General features: G+C 42.9%; 1 protein-coding gene across 1 annotated transcript; it reads left to right on the top strand.

Moving 5' to 3' along the window:
• The first annotated feature begins 1,070 nt into the window (after positions 1 to 1,070).
• Nefl (neurofilament light chain) lies at positions 1,071 to 4,666 on the top strand. Its single transcript, XM_059274359.1, has 4 exons — positions 1,071 to 2,117; positions 3,024 to 3,148; positions 3,593 to 3,912; positions 4,446 to 4,666. The coding sequence occupies exons 1-4, from the start codon at positions 1,071 to 1,073 to the stop codon at positions 4,580 to 4,582; spliced, it is 1,629 nt and encodes a 542-aa protein (XP_059130342.1). The 3' UTR covers positions 4,583 to 4,666.
• Positions 4,667 to 17,671: the final 13,005 nt, after the last annotated feature.

Here is a 17,671-nt window from a genome sequence, read left to right as displayed (position 1 = left end):
CCACCTGCATGGCTTGTCGAAACCGTCAGGTTGGGGTACCACACAGGTGTAAAAGAGGGGAAGAAGCTTTTGACACGATGGAATCGGTAATAGATCAGGGAGCACAGAAGCACCCTGAGGTTCTGGCGCTGCAGAGCGCGTCTTTGCCTTGCAAGTCTTTCTTTGCCTGGCTACTTTCAAACCCCTCCTAAGCACTCCAGACTCCATTCCCCACAAAGAAAGGAGAAATTCTATGAAAGGTACCAGGCAAATTAACTGCTTTCTGTAAAGGTCTTAAAATGTTAAAATGATCACCCACGGTCCTGAGGCTTCAAGGGTGTGTGGTCGGGCATGTCCCCTATGTGTTGAGAAGTAGAGTGATAAGGAAAAATAAATAAATAAAAGGAGGCAGGAGAAAGGGAGGGGGGCTTAAGAAAAGGTCAGAAAATAACTACAAAGACATGTAAAACTTTCCTGCAGGAATGTCGCATGGACGCTACCTTAAGCTATTGTCAGTCTTACCCCCGGGACTCACAACCCGGCTCTGTCAACCCGAAGCAGGATGCTAAGAGGGTCCTTGATGGAGAAAGGGCGAGCTGGGGGTGGGGTCAAGGTGTCTTTGAGACATTGGATATTAAAAATTGATGTGTCAGTAGAGAGCAAGAACCTTTTATTAGGAACATTTAAGGATCCGAGTCATGGGGACTTTAGGTATTAATAGGCAAGGTGGGCCGGGGGAGTGGGAAAGGAAAAGGAATGAATCGGGAGGTTATGGGGGTCTCAGAGAAAGTAGAGGGCCTGGGAGCAAAGCTGCCAGGCTGGAGCCGCACCTCGCCAGCCGCCTGTCGCTCGCCCCCGCCTTCGCTTTTGCGCAGAATCCTCCCCTTGGCTGCAGCAGCGCGCTGCCCCCACTGGCCTGCGCACCGCGATCAATCGCAGTCTGCGTCAGAGTCCTGGAGTATAAATAGAGGTGGCAGGACCGCGCCGAGCCGCACACAGCCATCCATCCTCCCCTCTCCCTCTTCTTCCCCGTTTTTCTCTCTAGGTCCCCCACCTCCGCCCCGGGCCGGAGAGGCCCACCGGCCGCCACCATGAGTTCGTTCGGCTACGACCCGTACTTTTCGACCTCCTACAAGCGGCGCTACGTGGAGACGCCCCGGGTGCACATCTCCAGCGTGCGCAGCGGCTACAGCACGGCGCGCTCCGCGTACTCTAGCTACTCCGCGCCGGTCTCCTCCTCGCTGTCCGTGCGCCGCAGCTACTCGTCCAGCTCCGGCTCTTTGATGCCCAGCTTGGAGAACCTCGACCTGAGCCAGGTAGCCGCCATCAGCAACGACCTCAAGTCGATCCGCACGCAGGAGAAGGCACAGCTCCAGGACCTCAACGATCGCTTCGCTAGCTTCATCGAGCGCGTGCACGAGCTGGAGCAGCAGAACAAGGTCCTGGAAGCCGAGCTGTTGGTGCTGCGCCAGAAACACTCCGAACCGTCCCGCTTCCGCGCCCTGTACGAGCAGGAGATCCGCGATCTGCGGCTGGCGGCGGAAGACGCCACCAACGAGAAGCAGGCACTGCAGGGCGAGCGCGAGGGGCTGGAGGAGACTCTGCGCAACCTGCAGGCGCGCTACGAGGAGGAGGTGCTGAGCCGCGAGGACGCCGAGGGCCGGCTGATGGAAGCGCGCAAAGGCGCCGATGAGGCCGCGCTCGCCCGCGCCGAGCTGGAGAAGCGCATCGACAGCCTGATGGACGAGATCGCCTTCCTGAAGAAGGTGCACGAAGAGGAGATCGCCGAGCTGCAGGCTCAGATCCAGTATGCGCAGATCTCCGTGGAGATGGACGTGTCCTCCAAGCCCGACCTCTCCGCCGCCCTCAAGGACATCCGCGCTCAGTATGAGAAGCTGGCCGCCAAGAACATGCAGAACGCCGAAGAGTGGTTCAAGAGCCGCTTCACCGTGCTGACCGAGAGCGCCGCCAAGAACACCGATGCTGTGCGCGCTGCCAAGGACGAGGTGTCCGAAAGCCGCCGCCTGCTCAAGGCTAAGACCCTGGAGATCGAAGCATGCCGGGGTATGAACGAAGCTCTGGAGAAGCAGCTGCAGGAGTTGGAAGACAAGCAGAACGCGGACATCAGCGCCATGCAGGTATGGCACGGCGGTCCAAGCCCAGTGGGGGCGGGGAGGCTGCAAAGTCGGGGTGGAGGGTGCACCCAGAGAGTGAACGCTAGGGGGTCCTAGAGCACCGAGCTGCTATCAGAGGGCTTGGCTTCCGGGAGGATGTGGAAAGGATGGGGCACTTGGAAGGGGCGGGGCGCCACTGCTGCCTGTTGTGTTGAATCGCTGTTGGGGGAGGGGGGAGGGTTGGGAGGAAGGGGAGGAGGGAGTCGGAGTTGGGCGTGGCCACTAGTCTGAGGCTTTCTCTGTGCTGACCTCTCTTAACTCCAAGCTACCTCTGCACTTTCTGGATCTCCTGGTTAATAAATACTGCTGTTATCTCTCTCACTAGTTCTGGACCACCAAGCTTTGGAATAGTTTTATTTTTAACAGGGACACACAAATACAGTCAGAATATTTTAGGCCAATTAATTACTGCAACTTATTTATTTATTTATTTATTTATTTATTTATTTATTATTTTTAAGTTCTTATCTTTGGGGGAGTAGAAGTAGAGTTGTGGAAAGCATTTTAGCAAATTACTATATATTCCCTTCCCCAAGTGTGACCTGGCTAAAAGAAGTGTGACAAAGGTTTTCTTTTCTCTCTTCTTTCTTTTTATCAATTTTGTATTTTTTTAGACATTTTACCATAATCAATAGACTAAAGAAAATTAAAAAAGTTGCTTACATCAGTCTGCCCCCTTCCTCTCCTTCTCATGCATTACTAGACTGGACATTTTAGGTCAAAAAAAACCCCATGCAGTAATTTTAAGGGCGATTTTATTGGAGGTGCACGCTTTGGAGTTAACTGAAACTAGTCTCTAGCACCAATATTACAGTAATACAAAAGCAGTAGAGATTTATGCTTTGAAATCTTAAAACCGTCTTCCAACAGGACACAATCAACAAATTGGAGAATGAATTGAGAAGCACGAAGAGCGAGATGGCGAGGTACCTGAAGGAGTACCAGGACCTCCTCAACGTGAAGATGGCCTTGGACATTGAGATTGCAGCTTACAGGTAAAATCGGAATGGTGCAGGCAGTGGGCGTGGCACCTTGGGAGAGATCAATCACATAACCAAAGTCCACACAGAGTTACGGTGACTCACAAGTGTTCTAGAATAGTCCTAGTTTGGGCTTCCTCCAAGAAGGGTCAAATGTGTAAGGAATTAACCCCAAAGTAATGTAAGCCCTGTTCTTAGCATTTACATTTTAAATCTAATAGGGGTACATAGAAGGGTTTTTTTTTGGGGGGGGTAGAGTCTCTCATGAAATCCCTATTAAATCTTAATTAGGCCTAACCCTGTTTATCATTGTGTTTGCTTTTGAGGTTGGCAGTAGGGGAAAGTGATGAATGGTGGACTTAGATCAGGTCGTGAACACATGTCCAGTGGTGGTTGGTCTAACTGTACCCTTCTCCTGCTCCCTCGCCCCGCCCCTGCCCCCTCCCCCCCATCCCCTAGGAAACTCTTGGAAGGCGAAGAGACCCGGCTCAGTTTCACCAGCGTGGGCAGCATAGCCAGCGGCTACTCCCAGAGCTCGCAGATCTTTGGCCGCTCTGCCTACAGTGGCTTGCAGAGCAGCTCCTACTTGATGTCCGCTCGCTCGTTCCCAGCCTACTACACCAGCCACGTTCAGGAAGAGCAGACGGAGGTGGAGGAGACCATTGAGGCCGTCAAAGCTGAGGAGGCCAAGGATGAGCCCCCTTCTGAGGGAGAAGCAGAAGAGGAGGAGAAGGAGAAGGAGGAGGGAGAGGAAGAGGAAGGCGCTGAGGAGGAAGAAGGTAAGCAAAGACAAAAACCTTCAGAATCCCTAGTGCAAACTGGCTGTGGGTATTCACTGGGAGATGGATGAGGTATGGGGGCCTTGCTTACTACCTAGGGAAATCGATGGGGGTTTTGCAACCACAAACAATACACATGTAATGAGGACACACAGGTTTAAATAAGCATCTATTATAAATTGTAGAAGGTTCGTATTTTAACACATTCATTTAACACAGTTTGGTACCCAAAAGAACACTTGATGTTGGCCAGAACTGATTGTCCCCTAAAGAACATGAGTGCCAGACACATAAGAATATTGAGGCAAGGTACTAGAGAGGAGAAAATCTCCAGCGCCTGGAAGTAATCTCCATTTATTTAAGTACGTGGTTCCTGGAAAATTGTTCATGTCAAGCACTGTCTGTAACGTGTCCTTTGGGAGAGTGGGGCCTCACTCTGACAATAGTGTTTGGTAACTCACAGAGTCTCTGCAGAAATATTCTGCCTGGACCTAACCTGGATTTGGATTTTGTGTTTTTTTCTTATCTTCAAGCTGCCAAGGACGAGTCTGAAGACACGAAAGAAGAAGAAGGTGGTGAGGGTGAAGAGGAAGACACCAAAGAATCTGAAGAGGAGGAGAAGAAAGAAGAAAGTGCTGGGGAGGAGCAAGCAGCCAAGAAGAAAGATTGAGCCCTGTTCCCAACTACTCCAGGAAAAAAAAAAAATCTCCCCAAATCAGGTCAACCTCATCACCAACCAACCAGTTGAGTTCCAGATCCTATACAAATTAAGAAGTCCATATACGTCTAATTCTGAGATGACTTAGGTTGGACATTCAATGTTGTGCTATGAATTTTCCCCGTATGCAGAGTATCTGTTTGCTTGCAGAGTGGCTTTCTGGCTTGCTGCCAGCCTGTGCATGGTCCACGCTTATGAGTTCAGGATCTATGGCAATGTGAATCACACAGATGTTTACAATAATAAAAAAAACCACAGACACACACACACAACATGAATAAATGAATTCACTAACGTTCATGTGCAACTTCATGGAAAATATAGTCATTTGAAATTTCGGTGGTTAGAAATTAAAGACCTCGAGTTATGTGCAATAAATAGTAAATAAAGTTACACTGAATGATATATATTTTGCTGTGGTTTTTTTTTTTACTTAATTAAAATACCTTAAAGAAGGCACCAATACAAACCATAAACACGTAGACTACTGACCTCCATTTTTTAATAAAATAAAAATTTTTAACAAGTGCAGTACATCATTGGACATTCTGAGGCATAGAGAAATAGGTTAAGACTAGAAAATATTTCCCCCTAAACCTTCCTGATAATAAAAATGAATGAGAGCATTCATAAATAACAGTGTAACTCACCCCATAAAATATACAATGTTGGCTGGAAGGATGGCTTTCTAGAAGGCAATTTTGAAATTATAGTGGACAATATACAGTAGTACAATCTGGGTAGACTATGAATCCCACACAGTTGTCACAATGGTTACATTTTCAATATATTCTTGAATATCATGGCATAAATGGAAATCTAAGCCCATGATATAATTAAAAGGAATGACTTAAAAACCCTATATTTGATTTTGAGTGGGGAAAGAAACCTTGTCGGAGGCTACCTGCCACTGCAAACATGTTGCCTGGAATCCTGAGCTCATGAATGGTGTGTTGTTTGCTTCGTTCTATTGCCTCACATAAATTGCCTTTAAAGCTATAATGTCAAAACCCTTTAAAAACCACGCAAGCAGGTAATGGCATTAATGTTACTTCTTGGGGGAGATAATACATTTGTATGTTGCATTGGCATTGCTCTGCATGTCTTAATTGGTAAATATTTGGATTTCAATGCCTGGTTGGACACTGCGTCACATCTATACCCCATCTGCCCCATCCATGGTAAGGCTATGATAACTCTTCACTTGTGTTTGGTGTGGACTATAGATGAAGTCTTTGCCTACCTACTGCTCTGGTGTTCTTAGACAGCTGTTTGGTCTGCTGGTTTCTTCACTATCTGTGTTTTAGATGACCCGTGAGACTTAGGAATTTTATCTAAAACCAAAGCAGTCCTCATTTAAAGTTACATGATCTCTTTGCATTACTTACTTCTAGTTGAATATGTATTACTACACAACTAGGCAGAACATTTCTTTATCTACCATGATGTGAATTTGAACTGTGAAGGCTCTTGGCATTCCTTCGTAGGTAGGAAACCTTGACAGCAAGCTTTTCATACTTGTGCTCGTTAGTTATGAGTTGATGCAAACAGCTGGTGGGTTTAAGAAATACTTGACTGAAGAACACAGTTCCATACTCAACCCTGTGTGCCATAATAAAATATTGAAAAAAATCTAAATGCAATGAGTTTGAAGTCTTTTTTAAAACTTCTTTCAATTGAGTCACTGGCCAGTCTTTCTGTTTCCTTGGTGCCACACAAGCAGACTCTGACTCTCACTCCTCAATCCCCTTTACAGTGGCCCTACTGCCCAGTCATCCAGCCCCAAATGTAATTAAGACTAATAACTTTTAATTCATATTTGATTTTGAATGGGGAAAGTAAGACCATTTGAGGTTATCTTGAAGAAGTATAAACCAGATACCTTTTCATGACATTATGCCCTTGTGTTTTTCTCTTTCACCCACCTAATCCAATCTTTTCCCATCCCACTGATTTTACTCTTAACATTTTTTGAATCTATGTAGCCCACCCCATGCTCCCTGCCATAGTCCTAAAGACTTCCTTAGTGTATATGAGCTCCACTGCAATTAGCATCCTGTAGTAGTGCCCAGCCTCCTTGGCTGGGATCTTGAACTCTGACTGGGGCAGTGACATTGAAGACATGACAGACACTTGGATACAGGAAAGCTGGGGTCAGGAAAGCTGTGTGCTCTGACGGAGCCACACCTACTACTTACACCAACCAGAACCTCAGTGAGTTGATTGGGTGCAGCACAGGGAAGCAGTTAAGTAGTCTGGATAGGAGGTCTCTGTAGGTGAGTAGTCCCAAGCAATAGGCTTCTGGGGTGGGGGAGGAAGCGGCAACTGCTAGATTTTGTACACATTGATCAATCATCTGTGAACACTCAAATTTGGGCCAGAGGAAGAAGGTTTTGCTAATTCTGAGCCTGACTCATATAGGGAAGGCCTCACCAATTTCTCATGGCTTTGGTCCTTGTCAACAATACACATTCACATGGGGTTGCCTGTGTTTCCTACATAGTAGGCTAATAGTCGGGAAAGCCAAGTTAAAACAGGGCACATCCCCTGACTAAACGTCGCTGTAGCTTTCTATTTATTTGCATATGAAACTTAGGATCTCTAGCGCCCTCTACACAGCCTGGTGCTATGTATCAGTTTCCTCCAAGACAGAAACATTCTATCCTCCAGGGTAGCTCTTTAAGCAGGAAGATAACTCAAAATAGCTTCAGGAAGTCCCTGAAACTGACCAGATTCACTGGGCCCCTCCCTGCCAGAGTGAGTAGTGAAAGCTGAGATGAAAGTGAGCTTACCTGCAAAGAAGACTTCCATCACACCAGCTTCCTGGAAGAAGTAGAAACTAGCCGAGCTGCCTGGAAGAGGTTTAGACCAACTGAAGCACCTGGAAAGGACATCCTTCAACCTGTTGAGCTGCCCGCAAACTGGTCAGTGTGCTCCAGGTTCCCAGCTTTGTGAGCTGTCACCCATGCTGCAGTGGCTTTGGTGCTGCAGCTGTCTTTGAGTCCTTTCTGCTCCTGTAAGTGACCCTTCACCCATATTTATTCACCAAGCTGGACTTTGGTGGTATCCATACTTTGGTCTGTGGTGGGATCCCTGTCTGGGGTGAGTAGACATGTGTGTTGTGTCTCCCCAGGAAATATTTTGTCACACAACACTTACAGAGATCTCATCCCTACCTATTTCTCTGTCCTCATCTTGTATGTATTTCTCTGCCTCTCACTTTGGGTGCTCCAGTCACCTTGATCTTTTGATTGCACCCCCAGGACTGCCTGGCCAGCTCATGCTCACAGTTCCGTTATAGGTATAAGTGTCATTCTCTGTAGAAAGCCTTCCTGACCTTGTCAGTGGGTCAAATGCCTCTATTAAATAAGCTGGTAAAACCATGTAGACATCTCCCACTTGACTTTGTTGTCTGTTTTGTGACCATTGGATAATTTTCTGCACCTCCCCAACCATCAGGCAGATGAGAATCTGATTTTGAGGCTATATTTTTTTAAAGATTCATTTATTTTATTTTGTAAATATCAGCGTTCTGCCTGCTTATATGTACATGCCCCCTGCATAGTTGGTCCTCACAGAGGCCAGAAGAGGGCATCAGATCCCTTAGAACTGGAGTTAGAGATGATTGTAAACATCCGTGTGGGTGCTGGGAATTGAACCCAGGTCCTCTATAAGAGCAGCAAGTGCTCTTAATGTCTAGGTCATCTCTCCAACCCTGCTAACTAGTTTTTGAATCTTTAAGTAGTAGACATTCATCACATAGCTTTTCATGAAGATATTCGTATACATGTTTATCATTTACTTTGCCTATACCCTTTATTACCCTCTCTTCTCTTGCCTCCCCACCACTCTCTAGTCCTCTTCTTCTCTACCAGTAGTTCTACTACATGTGTGCATGTGTACATATATGTGCATATTTATATTCCATACATAAGAGAAAGTATGTGTTATGTTTTTCTGAGTTTGGCTCATTTTTGCTTAACATGATTTTATTAGTCAGAGTTCTTTAGAGTAACAGAACTGAAAGAATAAGTCTCTATATAGAAAGGGCATTTTTTAGAATGACTTTCAGGCTGTAGTCCAGCTAATCCAACAATGGTTGTCTATGAAGTGGAGATCCAAAAATCCAGTAGTTGTACAGTCCACAAGGCTGGGTATCTCAGATGGTCTTCAGTCTATGCTGTGTAGACATCTCACACTTGACTTTGTTGTCTGTTTTGTGACTATTGGATAATTTTCTGCACCTCCCCAGTGGAGGAATGGACTTTCTAGTGAGGGTGAGAGTAAGCAGGTAATGAGAGAAGCTCCCTTCTTCCATATCCTTTATAAAGACTACCAGCAGAAAGTGTGACCCAGATTAGAGGTGGATCTTCCCACCTCAAAAGATCTGGATTAGAAGTGGGTCTTCTCTAGTTTTGTTTTCTTGGAAATAGTTTACTTTTGTTTTTCATGGCTGCAGGAAACTACATTGTGTCTATACTACCTCTTCTTTATCCATCTGTCTGTTGATGGACATCTAGGCTGATTGTGAACAGTACTCATGGTTCTTGTGAACATTACTATAAATAAAAACAATGCAGGTGGTATGCTAATGTGGATTCTGTTGGGCATATCCCCAAGAGTGGTATAAGTGGATCATATGATATTTCTAATTGTGTTTTGTTGAGGAACCTTCATTTATATTTCTACAGTGAATGTTTCTACATCTGCATCAGGCATTCCTCAACCTACTAGCATTTGTTATCATTTGCTTTCATGATGACAATCAGTCTGTTGGTGTGAGATGGGATGTCAATGCAGTTTTGCTTTGCTTTTTCTCTGATGGATAAGGATGTTAAATACTTTTTATATATTTATTGTCCATTTGTTCTTCTTTTGATAATTGTGTGCTCATTGGCAATTAACTGATCACATGATTTGTTTTCTTGGTGTTTAATTTTTTTGTTTCTTTATATATTCTGGTATTAATTGTACTGGCTCTTTTTGTGTACCAACTTGACACAAGCTAGAGTCATCAAAAGGAAGGAGCCTCAGCTGAGGAACTGCTTCCATGAGATCCAGCTGTAAGGCATTTTCTCAATGAGTGATCAGTGGGGGAGGGCCCAGCCCATGGTGGGTGGTGCCATCCTTGGGCTACTGGTCCTGGGTTCTAAAACAGAGGTGAGATTATAATTCATCTTCAAGGATCTCAGCTCCCCAGGTGCTGTTCTCAGCCCACTGTTCTCCTGCCTGATGCTTTCCTTGTCCTTATGTCTCATCAGTCAACTGTTGTTGTTGTTTTTTTTTGTCTCTTCCTCCATATCCCCCTTTGTCTTTCCTTCCTCTTCCTAGTCTTCATTTTTGCATGTCCTGATGCAAACTATTTCGAATCTTTTTTTCTTAATGAACTCTGGCTGGATATGTAAATACTTTTCTTTCAGTCTATGTCTCCCTTGGGTTAAGTGGATTTTGCAAGGAATGTTTTTGGAAGGCAAAGCCTTAATATTTTGGGGGAGCTCTTGGGCATGATAAAGTATTTCTTCTTTTTCCTTTGGGAAAACATAAGGTGTCAGGACTGGCCTGGCTGAGGTTCATTTTCAAAGTGTTCTCAGCAGAAAAGTCAGAGATATTTTCCCTTTAGGGAGTAAATAGTTCTGTAGAGTGGAAGACGACAAATATTAGCAGCTGTATAGCAGGGGCTGTTTTCAATTTAAAGTCCTCTAGACAATTCCCAGTGAAGAGTCTTGAATGAGAGCCAGAAGGCTAAAGGGTCATACATCAAAAGAATAAAGAAACAGCCAGCAATCCTTGGAGGTAACTACCAAAGCTCCACTAAACTTTTCCTTCTAACTCAGCAGGGACACCTGCTTGGAGGAAGAGGCTCAAACACAATGATCGACAAGAGTCTTACTTTTAAAAAGGGAAGTTGTCCTTCTGTTACCCAAACCCAGTTATTTTTCTCTGTAAATTATTTTACAGCTCTTGCTTCTATTGATGCATATTTTGACATAAATATTGATCCACTCCATGAGATTAATTATAAACTGCATTACATGTGTTCTCAGGCTGCATGAGAGAAAGTAGAAGTGTCCCCACTTCCAGGTATTGTAATAAGCAGGTGCTCTTTACTGGGGCCAGGCAGGCAACAATCTAGGGAGCAAGGGTTCCTGGCAGAGGGGGCAGCAGGTATAAAAGCTTGGCTTCTTTGTATTCAGATGCTAAACACACACACACACTCACAGAGAGAGAGAGAGAGAGAGAGAGAGAGAGAGAGAGAGAGAGAGAGAGAGAGAGAGAGAATGAACTAATAATTCAGGTAAGGAAGGTGAAAGGTCACTTAGAATAGGCTGTGACAGACAATGTGACAGTACAAATGATGTGGCATGTTGCACTGAGTAAAATTTTAAAGTAATTTCTTTTTTGTTCTTTTATTGAAAACAGATGTTTTTTTCTCACACAGTGTATTCTGATCATTGTTTCCCCTCCCTCCACTTCTCCCACTTTCTCCCCACCTCCCCACTCATACGGATCTCATTATGAAGCAAACAGGCTTTTAAGGGATAATAATGAAATAAAAACTAATGCATCGAAATAGGATAAAACAAACAAACAAAATGAAATGAGCCCAAGAGAAGAGACAAGAGACAGATATAGATGCAGAGACCCATTCATTGGGACACTGAGGAATCCAATAAAAAACACTAAACTGGAAGGCATAATATATGTGCAAATGACCTGTAGAGTATAAAGAGAGAGGAAAAATATAAAGAAATAAAAAAATAACAATATAAGATAAAATAAAAAAACACTCGACATGACATTATGAAACACAGAATCTCCAAATATTTCATCAAGTTCCTTTTCTGATGGACTTCTACTCCTGGGCACGCAACCTTCCCTTAAGAGTAGCTTGTTTTCTCAGTGAGATCCCCTTGGAGAAAACTAAATTTTCTCTTGCAAGTGGTTACCAACTGGAGATAGCTTTTGGGATAAGGATGGAGTTATGTGTCCACCTTTCCTTTCAACTCTAGGACCCTATCTGGTGCAGACATGTACAGGAGCTGTACAGACTGCCTCAGTCTCTGTGAGTTTGTATGTGCATCTGTCTTGCTGATTTAGGGGGCCTTGTTTTAATGATGACTTCCATCCTCTCTGGCTCTTACACTCCACCTCCTCTTCAACATGGTTCCCTGAGCTCCAAAAGGAGGGATTTGATGGAGACATTCTATTTAGAGCTTAGTGTTTCAAAGTCTCTCACTCTCTGCATAATGTCTGGCTGTGGGACTCTGTATTTGTTCCCTCTGCTGCAGGAGGAAGCTTCTCTAATGATAGATGAACAAGTTGTAGTGGTTTGAATAGATATGGCTCCTATAGACTCATGTGTTTGAATTCTTGGCCTATAGCAAGTGGCACTATTAGGAGGTCTGGCCTTGTTAGAATAGGTGTGGCCGTGTTGGAGGAAGTATGTCACTGTGCAGGTGGGTTTTGAGGTCTCATGTGCTCAAGCTGTGCCCAATATGGGAGTCAGTTCACTTCCTGTTGCCTGCAGATCAAGATATAGAATTCTCAGCCACCTCTCCAGCATTGTCTGTCTGTATGTTACCTTACTTCCTGCCATAACAGTAACAGACTTATCCTCTGAACCTGTAAGCCAGCCCCAATGAAATGTTTTCCTTTATGAGAGTTGCCGTGGTCATGATGTCTCTTTACAACAATAGATACCCTAACTAAGACACAAGTGTAGCAGAATGTCATTAGGAGTCACCTTATTGCTACTTTTTATATTTACTTTTATTGTTAGAACAGTAGTATTTAGTTTTACTCTAGGTTCCTGGGCTATATAGTCTCAGGTTTTTAGTCACTCCTGCAGTGTTGGATTTTCATCTCATGGAATGGGCCTTAAGTCCAATCAGATGTTGGTTGGTTACTCTCACAAGCTTTGTGGCACCCATTGTACTATCATATCTTGCAGACAGGACATCATTATAGAGCAAAGGTTTTGAAGCTGGGTTGGGTATCAAAAACTCTAGCACACAGAGGTAAAGGCTCTGTGGAGACACACGCTCAACTTCTCTGTGTTCAATGAGTTGTGTAGGTGTTATCTTCAGCAATAGGACCTTGATGTCAGTTTGTGGAGAGCAACCTATAGCTTGGCGATAGTCTAGGTTGTTTGGAGGGTTCCCGTGGGACCCCTTTGGCCAACAACTCAATTAGATGTAACCCATTACCAGTACTGGAAGCTTCATTTGGTGAAAAAAAAATTCTAGTTGGGGCTTTGTCTCTCCCAACATTTGGCAATTTCACTTAGATTGCTTTCATATATGTATATATTTTAGGAAGCTTCTGCTATATTAGATTTTCATACTGCCCCTCAAATGGCCTTTCATTTTAGCTGTCTCTTCTGGTATTCCCTCCCTCATTCCTCTCTACCCTCCCCCTTCACTTTATCCTCCTATTCCAATCCCCTACTCCATCTATCCATAAGTACCTATTCTATTTCCCTTTCCTAATGACATTTGTTTGTACCCACTAGTCTCTTAATCTCTACCTAGCCTCTGTGGTTCTACAGATTGTAGCTTGGTTATCATTGACTTAACAGTTATCCACATATAAGCAAATACATGCCGTATTTGTCTTTTTGAGTCTGGAGATACTGTGATGGCTATTATGGTTGTCAACTTGACTACATCTGGAAGTAGCTAAAACTCCAAAATGGAGGACACATCTGAGAGGGAATTTTGCTTAATTTGAAGTAGGAAGATCCACTTCTAATTTAGATCTTGAGGCAGGAAAACATGTCTTTAATCTAGATAATTTGATTTGTGCAAAAGATATTCCTTTAATAAGGATCACTTGAGCTGGGAAAGAGCACTTCTAATCTGAGTCACACCTTCTGCTGGAAGCCTATATAAGGGCATGGAAGAAGGAAGCTTCTGATTTGCCTCCTTGCTCTCACTTTGCTGGCAAGTACATTCCTTCACTGGCATTAAAACCTACTTCTTCAGGATTTCTGCATATATTGAAGACCAGCTGAGACATCCAGCCTTGTGAACTGAGCAACTGCTAGTTTCTTGGGCTTTCTGTTAATGGCTAGCCATTTTGGACTAGCTGGACTGCAGCCATTACATCATTTTAATAAATCTCATGAATATATGTATATATTCATTCTCTAACTTCTGTTACTCTAGAGAACTCTGATTAATACAGATACCTCACCCAGGATGATATTTGTAGTTTCCCCATTTGCTTGAGAATTTCGTGACTTCATTTTTTTTTATAAATGTCTGAGTGATATTCCATTGTGTAAATATACCACATTTTCTTATCTATTCTTCTATTGAGGAACATCTATAGTGTTTCCAGTTTCTGTCTATTACTATTAAAGCTGCAATGAACACGATTGAGCAAATGTCTCTGTGGTAGATGAAGCATCCTTTGGGAATATGCCCAAGAATGGCATATCTGTCTGGATCTTGAGGTAGATTGATTCCCATCTACCAGAGGAACTGCCACACTGATTTCCATAGTGGGTGTACCAATTTGCAATCTCACCAGCTATGGAGGAGTGTTCCCCATTCTCCTTATGCTACATCCTTACCAGCATGAACTAGCATTTGTTTTATTGTTCTTAGCCATTCTGACAGGTGTATTGAAATCTCAAAGCAGTTTTGGTTTGCATTTCTTTGATGACTAAGGAGGTTGAACATTTCCCTAAGTGTTTTTCAGTCATTTGAGTTTCCTGTTTTGAGAATTCTGTTTAGATCTGTACCCCACTTTTTAGTTGGATTATTTACCTCTTTGATACCTAGTTTTTTGAGTTCTTTCTATATTTCCGATATTAGCCCTCTATCAGATGTGTAGTTGGTAAAAACCTTTTCCCATTTGTAGGGTGCCAGAAGCATCTCAGTTTCACAAGGTCCCATTAATTTATTTATTATTGATCTTAGTGCCAGTGCTAATTTAGCTCTGTTCAGAAAGTCTTTTCCTTTGCTAATAAGTTCAAGGCTATTCCTCATTTTTCTCTTCCATCAGGCTCAGTGTATCTGGTTTCACATTGAGGTCTTTGATCCATTTAGGCTTGAATTTTGTGCAAGGTGAAAAGTGTGGATCTATTTGGATTCTTCCACATGCTGCCATCCAGTGTGACCAGCACCATTTATTGAAGATGTTGTCTTTTTTCCCAGTGTGTGTTTCTGGCTTCTTTATCAAAAATTAGGTGTTCAAAGGTGTGTGGATTTGTGTTTGGGTCTTGAATTAAATTCTCTTGGTTAATATGTCTGGTTTTGTGCCAATACCTTGCTGTTTTTATTATTATAGCTCTGTAGTACAGTTTGAAGTTGGGAATGGTGATACCCTCAGCAATTCTTTTATTTAATTCTTTAATCTTCAGAGTTGTTTTATCTATCCTGTATTTTTGTTTTCCATATGAGACTGAAAATTGTTCTTTTGAGATCCATGAAGAATTGTGTTGAAGTTTTGACAGGGATTGCATTAAACATTTAGATTGCTTTTGGTAGAATGGCCATTTGAAAAATGATATTAATCCTGCTGATCCAATAACATGGAGGATCTTTCCATTTTCTGATACAAATACTATATTGAATAGGTATGGGGATATTGGACAACATTGTCTTGTTCCTGATTTTAGTGTAATTGTTTTGAGTTTCTCTCTATTTAAGTTGATTTTGGTTATAGGCTTGTTGTAAACTGCCTTTACTATGCTAAAGTATATCCCTTGTATCCCTGATCTAGCCAGGACTTTTAATGTAGAGATGTTGAATGGCATCTATGTGTCTAAGAGGGGAACAGCATATTAGGGTGATGATAAGACCTCAATTGCACAGCTCCACAAACAAGATCCTGCATTATAAGTACAATTTGAGATATCTCTGGAGACAATCAAAGGCTGTTATTGAGGGAGGGGAGGCATCTTTAATATATTCCAGAAATCCAAACTAATCCACAATATCTCCATCCATTTACAAAAAAAAGACCTTTGCATACTGTAAGGCATTGCTTATCTCCTATGTAATCAACATAGATTAATTTTCTGTTTGTTTCATAGAAGTTGCTCGTGTAAACTCATGTTTAAAACCTAAGACTTTTTTAAAAAAAAAATCTAAGATGTCAACTGGGATGAATCTAAGCGCAGAAGGAAATAATTAACACTATCATTTTTCAGTCACAACTTATATTAGCTGCTACCATATTTATCCCCAGTAATTAGAGTAATATTAATTTTATTTCAAATAAATTACAGCAACCAAGATCTTAAAGTATTATAGTTGGACCTTTTCTTTGGGTCTGCCACCTCCCCAGTAATGACACAGAGACTTATTATCAAGTAATGACACTTATTATCAGTAATGATACTGAGACTTATTATTATTAGACTTGTTACTAACTAGCTCTTACAACTTAAATTAACCCATTTCTATTAATCTATGTATCATCATGTGGCTTGTGGCTTTATCTGTCTTCCAGCAGGTCTTGCTCCCTCTGCGTCTCCTGGTGACTCCCCCCTTCTTCTTCCCAGAATCCTATGTGCCTGAAAATCCTGCCTAGCTATTGGCCATTCCACTTTTTATTAAACCAATCAGAATGACACATCTTCACAGGGTACAAAAAGATTATTCTACAACAAAGTATAATGTCAACCTTTGTAGAGGAGAACTGTGAGTGTACAGGGCGAAGAGTGATGTCTAGGAGGATAAAACACTGGCTGTGCAGGCATGAGGACCAGAGTTATGTTCTCAGATCCCAAGTAAATTTCTGGGAGTCCTGACCCACCTGTGATTCCAGCCTGCTGGGAAGGCAGGGACAGGATCCCCAGAACAAGCTGCATAGCCAGACTAGCCCATATCAACCAGCCTAGGGTTCTGCTGAGAGACCCTGCCTCAGTGAATACAGCAAAGAGTGATACAGGAAGGCTCTACATATCAACTCCAGACTTCCAAACACACATAGATGAACATGTACCTGCACACACGTGTACACTTCCACACATATGAATACATATACATGCATGCACACTAACCACACACACATACACATATAACAAATGACAAAACAAACTACCCTCCCACAAAAGGAGTGATTAAAATAAACATAATACCTTTCTAAATATTTAATTATTTTATGAATATGAATGTTTTGCCTGCATGAATGTATGTGTATCACATGCTTATCTGGGAGCCGCTTGTCAGACACTTGTCAAATCCCCTGGAGGTGGAGTTAAGGATGGTTGTGAACAAAAATATGGGTTCTGGAAACCAAATCCGGGTTCTCTGCAAAAGCAACAAGCACCATCTCTCCAGTCTCATAATAGCTTTTGAACATATAATTTCACTAGCAGAATACTTAAATAAATACTTAATAGAAGATCATTTATTTAGGTATTTATTGGGTAGAGACATTCATTGTCAAACCATCTATAATTTTCACAACATGTTCTAAAACTTAAGTTGAAACACATAACCCAATAATAATGAGTGTACTGATGAGGACAGGGTGGAGAGTATTTGACACTATAATTGTGTCAGGACCTCTAACAAAATGAAATATAATAAGATAAATCAAAAACTATCACATTGGAGTTGGACAAGACAAACAACGAAAGGAGCCCAAGAGAGGGCATAAGAATTGCAGATCCACTCGTTCACACACTCAGGAATCCCATAAAATTACTAAACTGGAAGCCATCATATACACGTAGAGAACCTGTTGCAGACCTGTGCAGGCCTGTGCATGCTGCCTCAGTCTCTGTGAGTTTATATGAGTATTGATCCTATTGGTATAAGGGTCCTCCTTTTCTGGGTGTCCTTCATCCCCTCTGGCCATTACACTCTTTCTGCCACCTCTTCCATGGATTCCCTGAGCTCTGAAAGAAGGGAATTGATGGAGACATTTGAGTTAGGGCTGAGCATTCCAAGGTCCCTCACTCTCTGCATACCCTCTGGCTGTCAGTCTCTGTATTTGTTCCCACCTCCTGCCGGAGGAAGCTTCTCTGATGACGTGGAATGATTTGAGGAGTATTGACATTAACTCTTCTTTGAAAGTCTG

Source organism: Peromyscus eremicus, chromosome 9, assembly GCF_949786415.1.
Source record: "Peromyscus eremicus chromosome 9, PerEre_H2_v1, whole genome shotgun sequence".
Lineage (NCBI taxonomy): Eukaryota > Metazoa > Chordata > Mammalia > Rodentia > Cricetidae > Peromyscus > Peromyscus eremicus.
The sequence above is the reverse complement of the archived record's forward strand: the minus strand, read 5'-3'. Positions and strand labels throughout refer to the sequence as shown.

Coding starts and splice junctions, on each gene's coding strand:
- Nefl (XM_059274359.1), top strand. CDS start 1,071: ATGAGTTCGTTCGGCTACGACCCGTACTTTTCGACCTCCTACAAGCGG. Junction 2,118..3,023: donor CGGACATCAGCGCCATGCAG/GTATGGCACGGC, acceptor GTCTTCCAACAG/GACACAATCAACAAATTGGA. Junction 3,149..3,592: donor ATTGAGATTGCAGCTTACAG/GTAAAATCGGAA, acceptor CCCATCCCCTAG/GAAACTCTTGGAAGGCGAAG.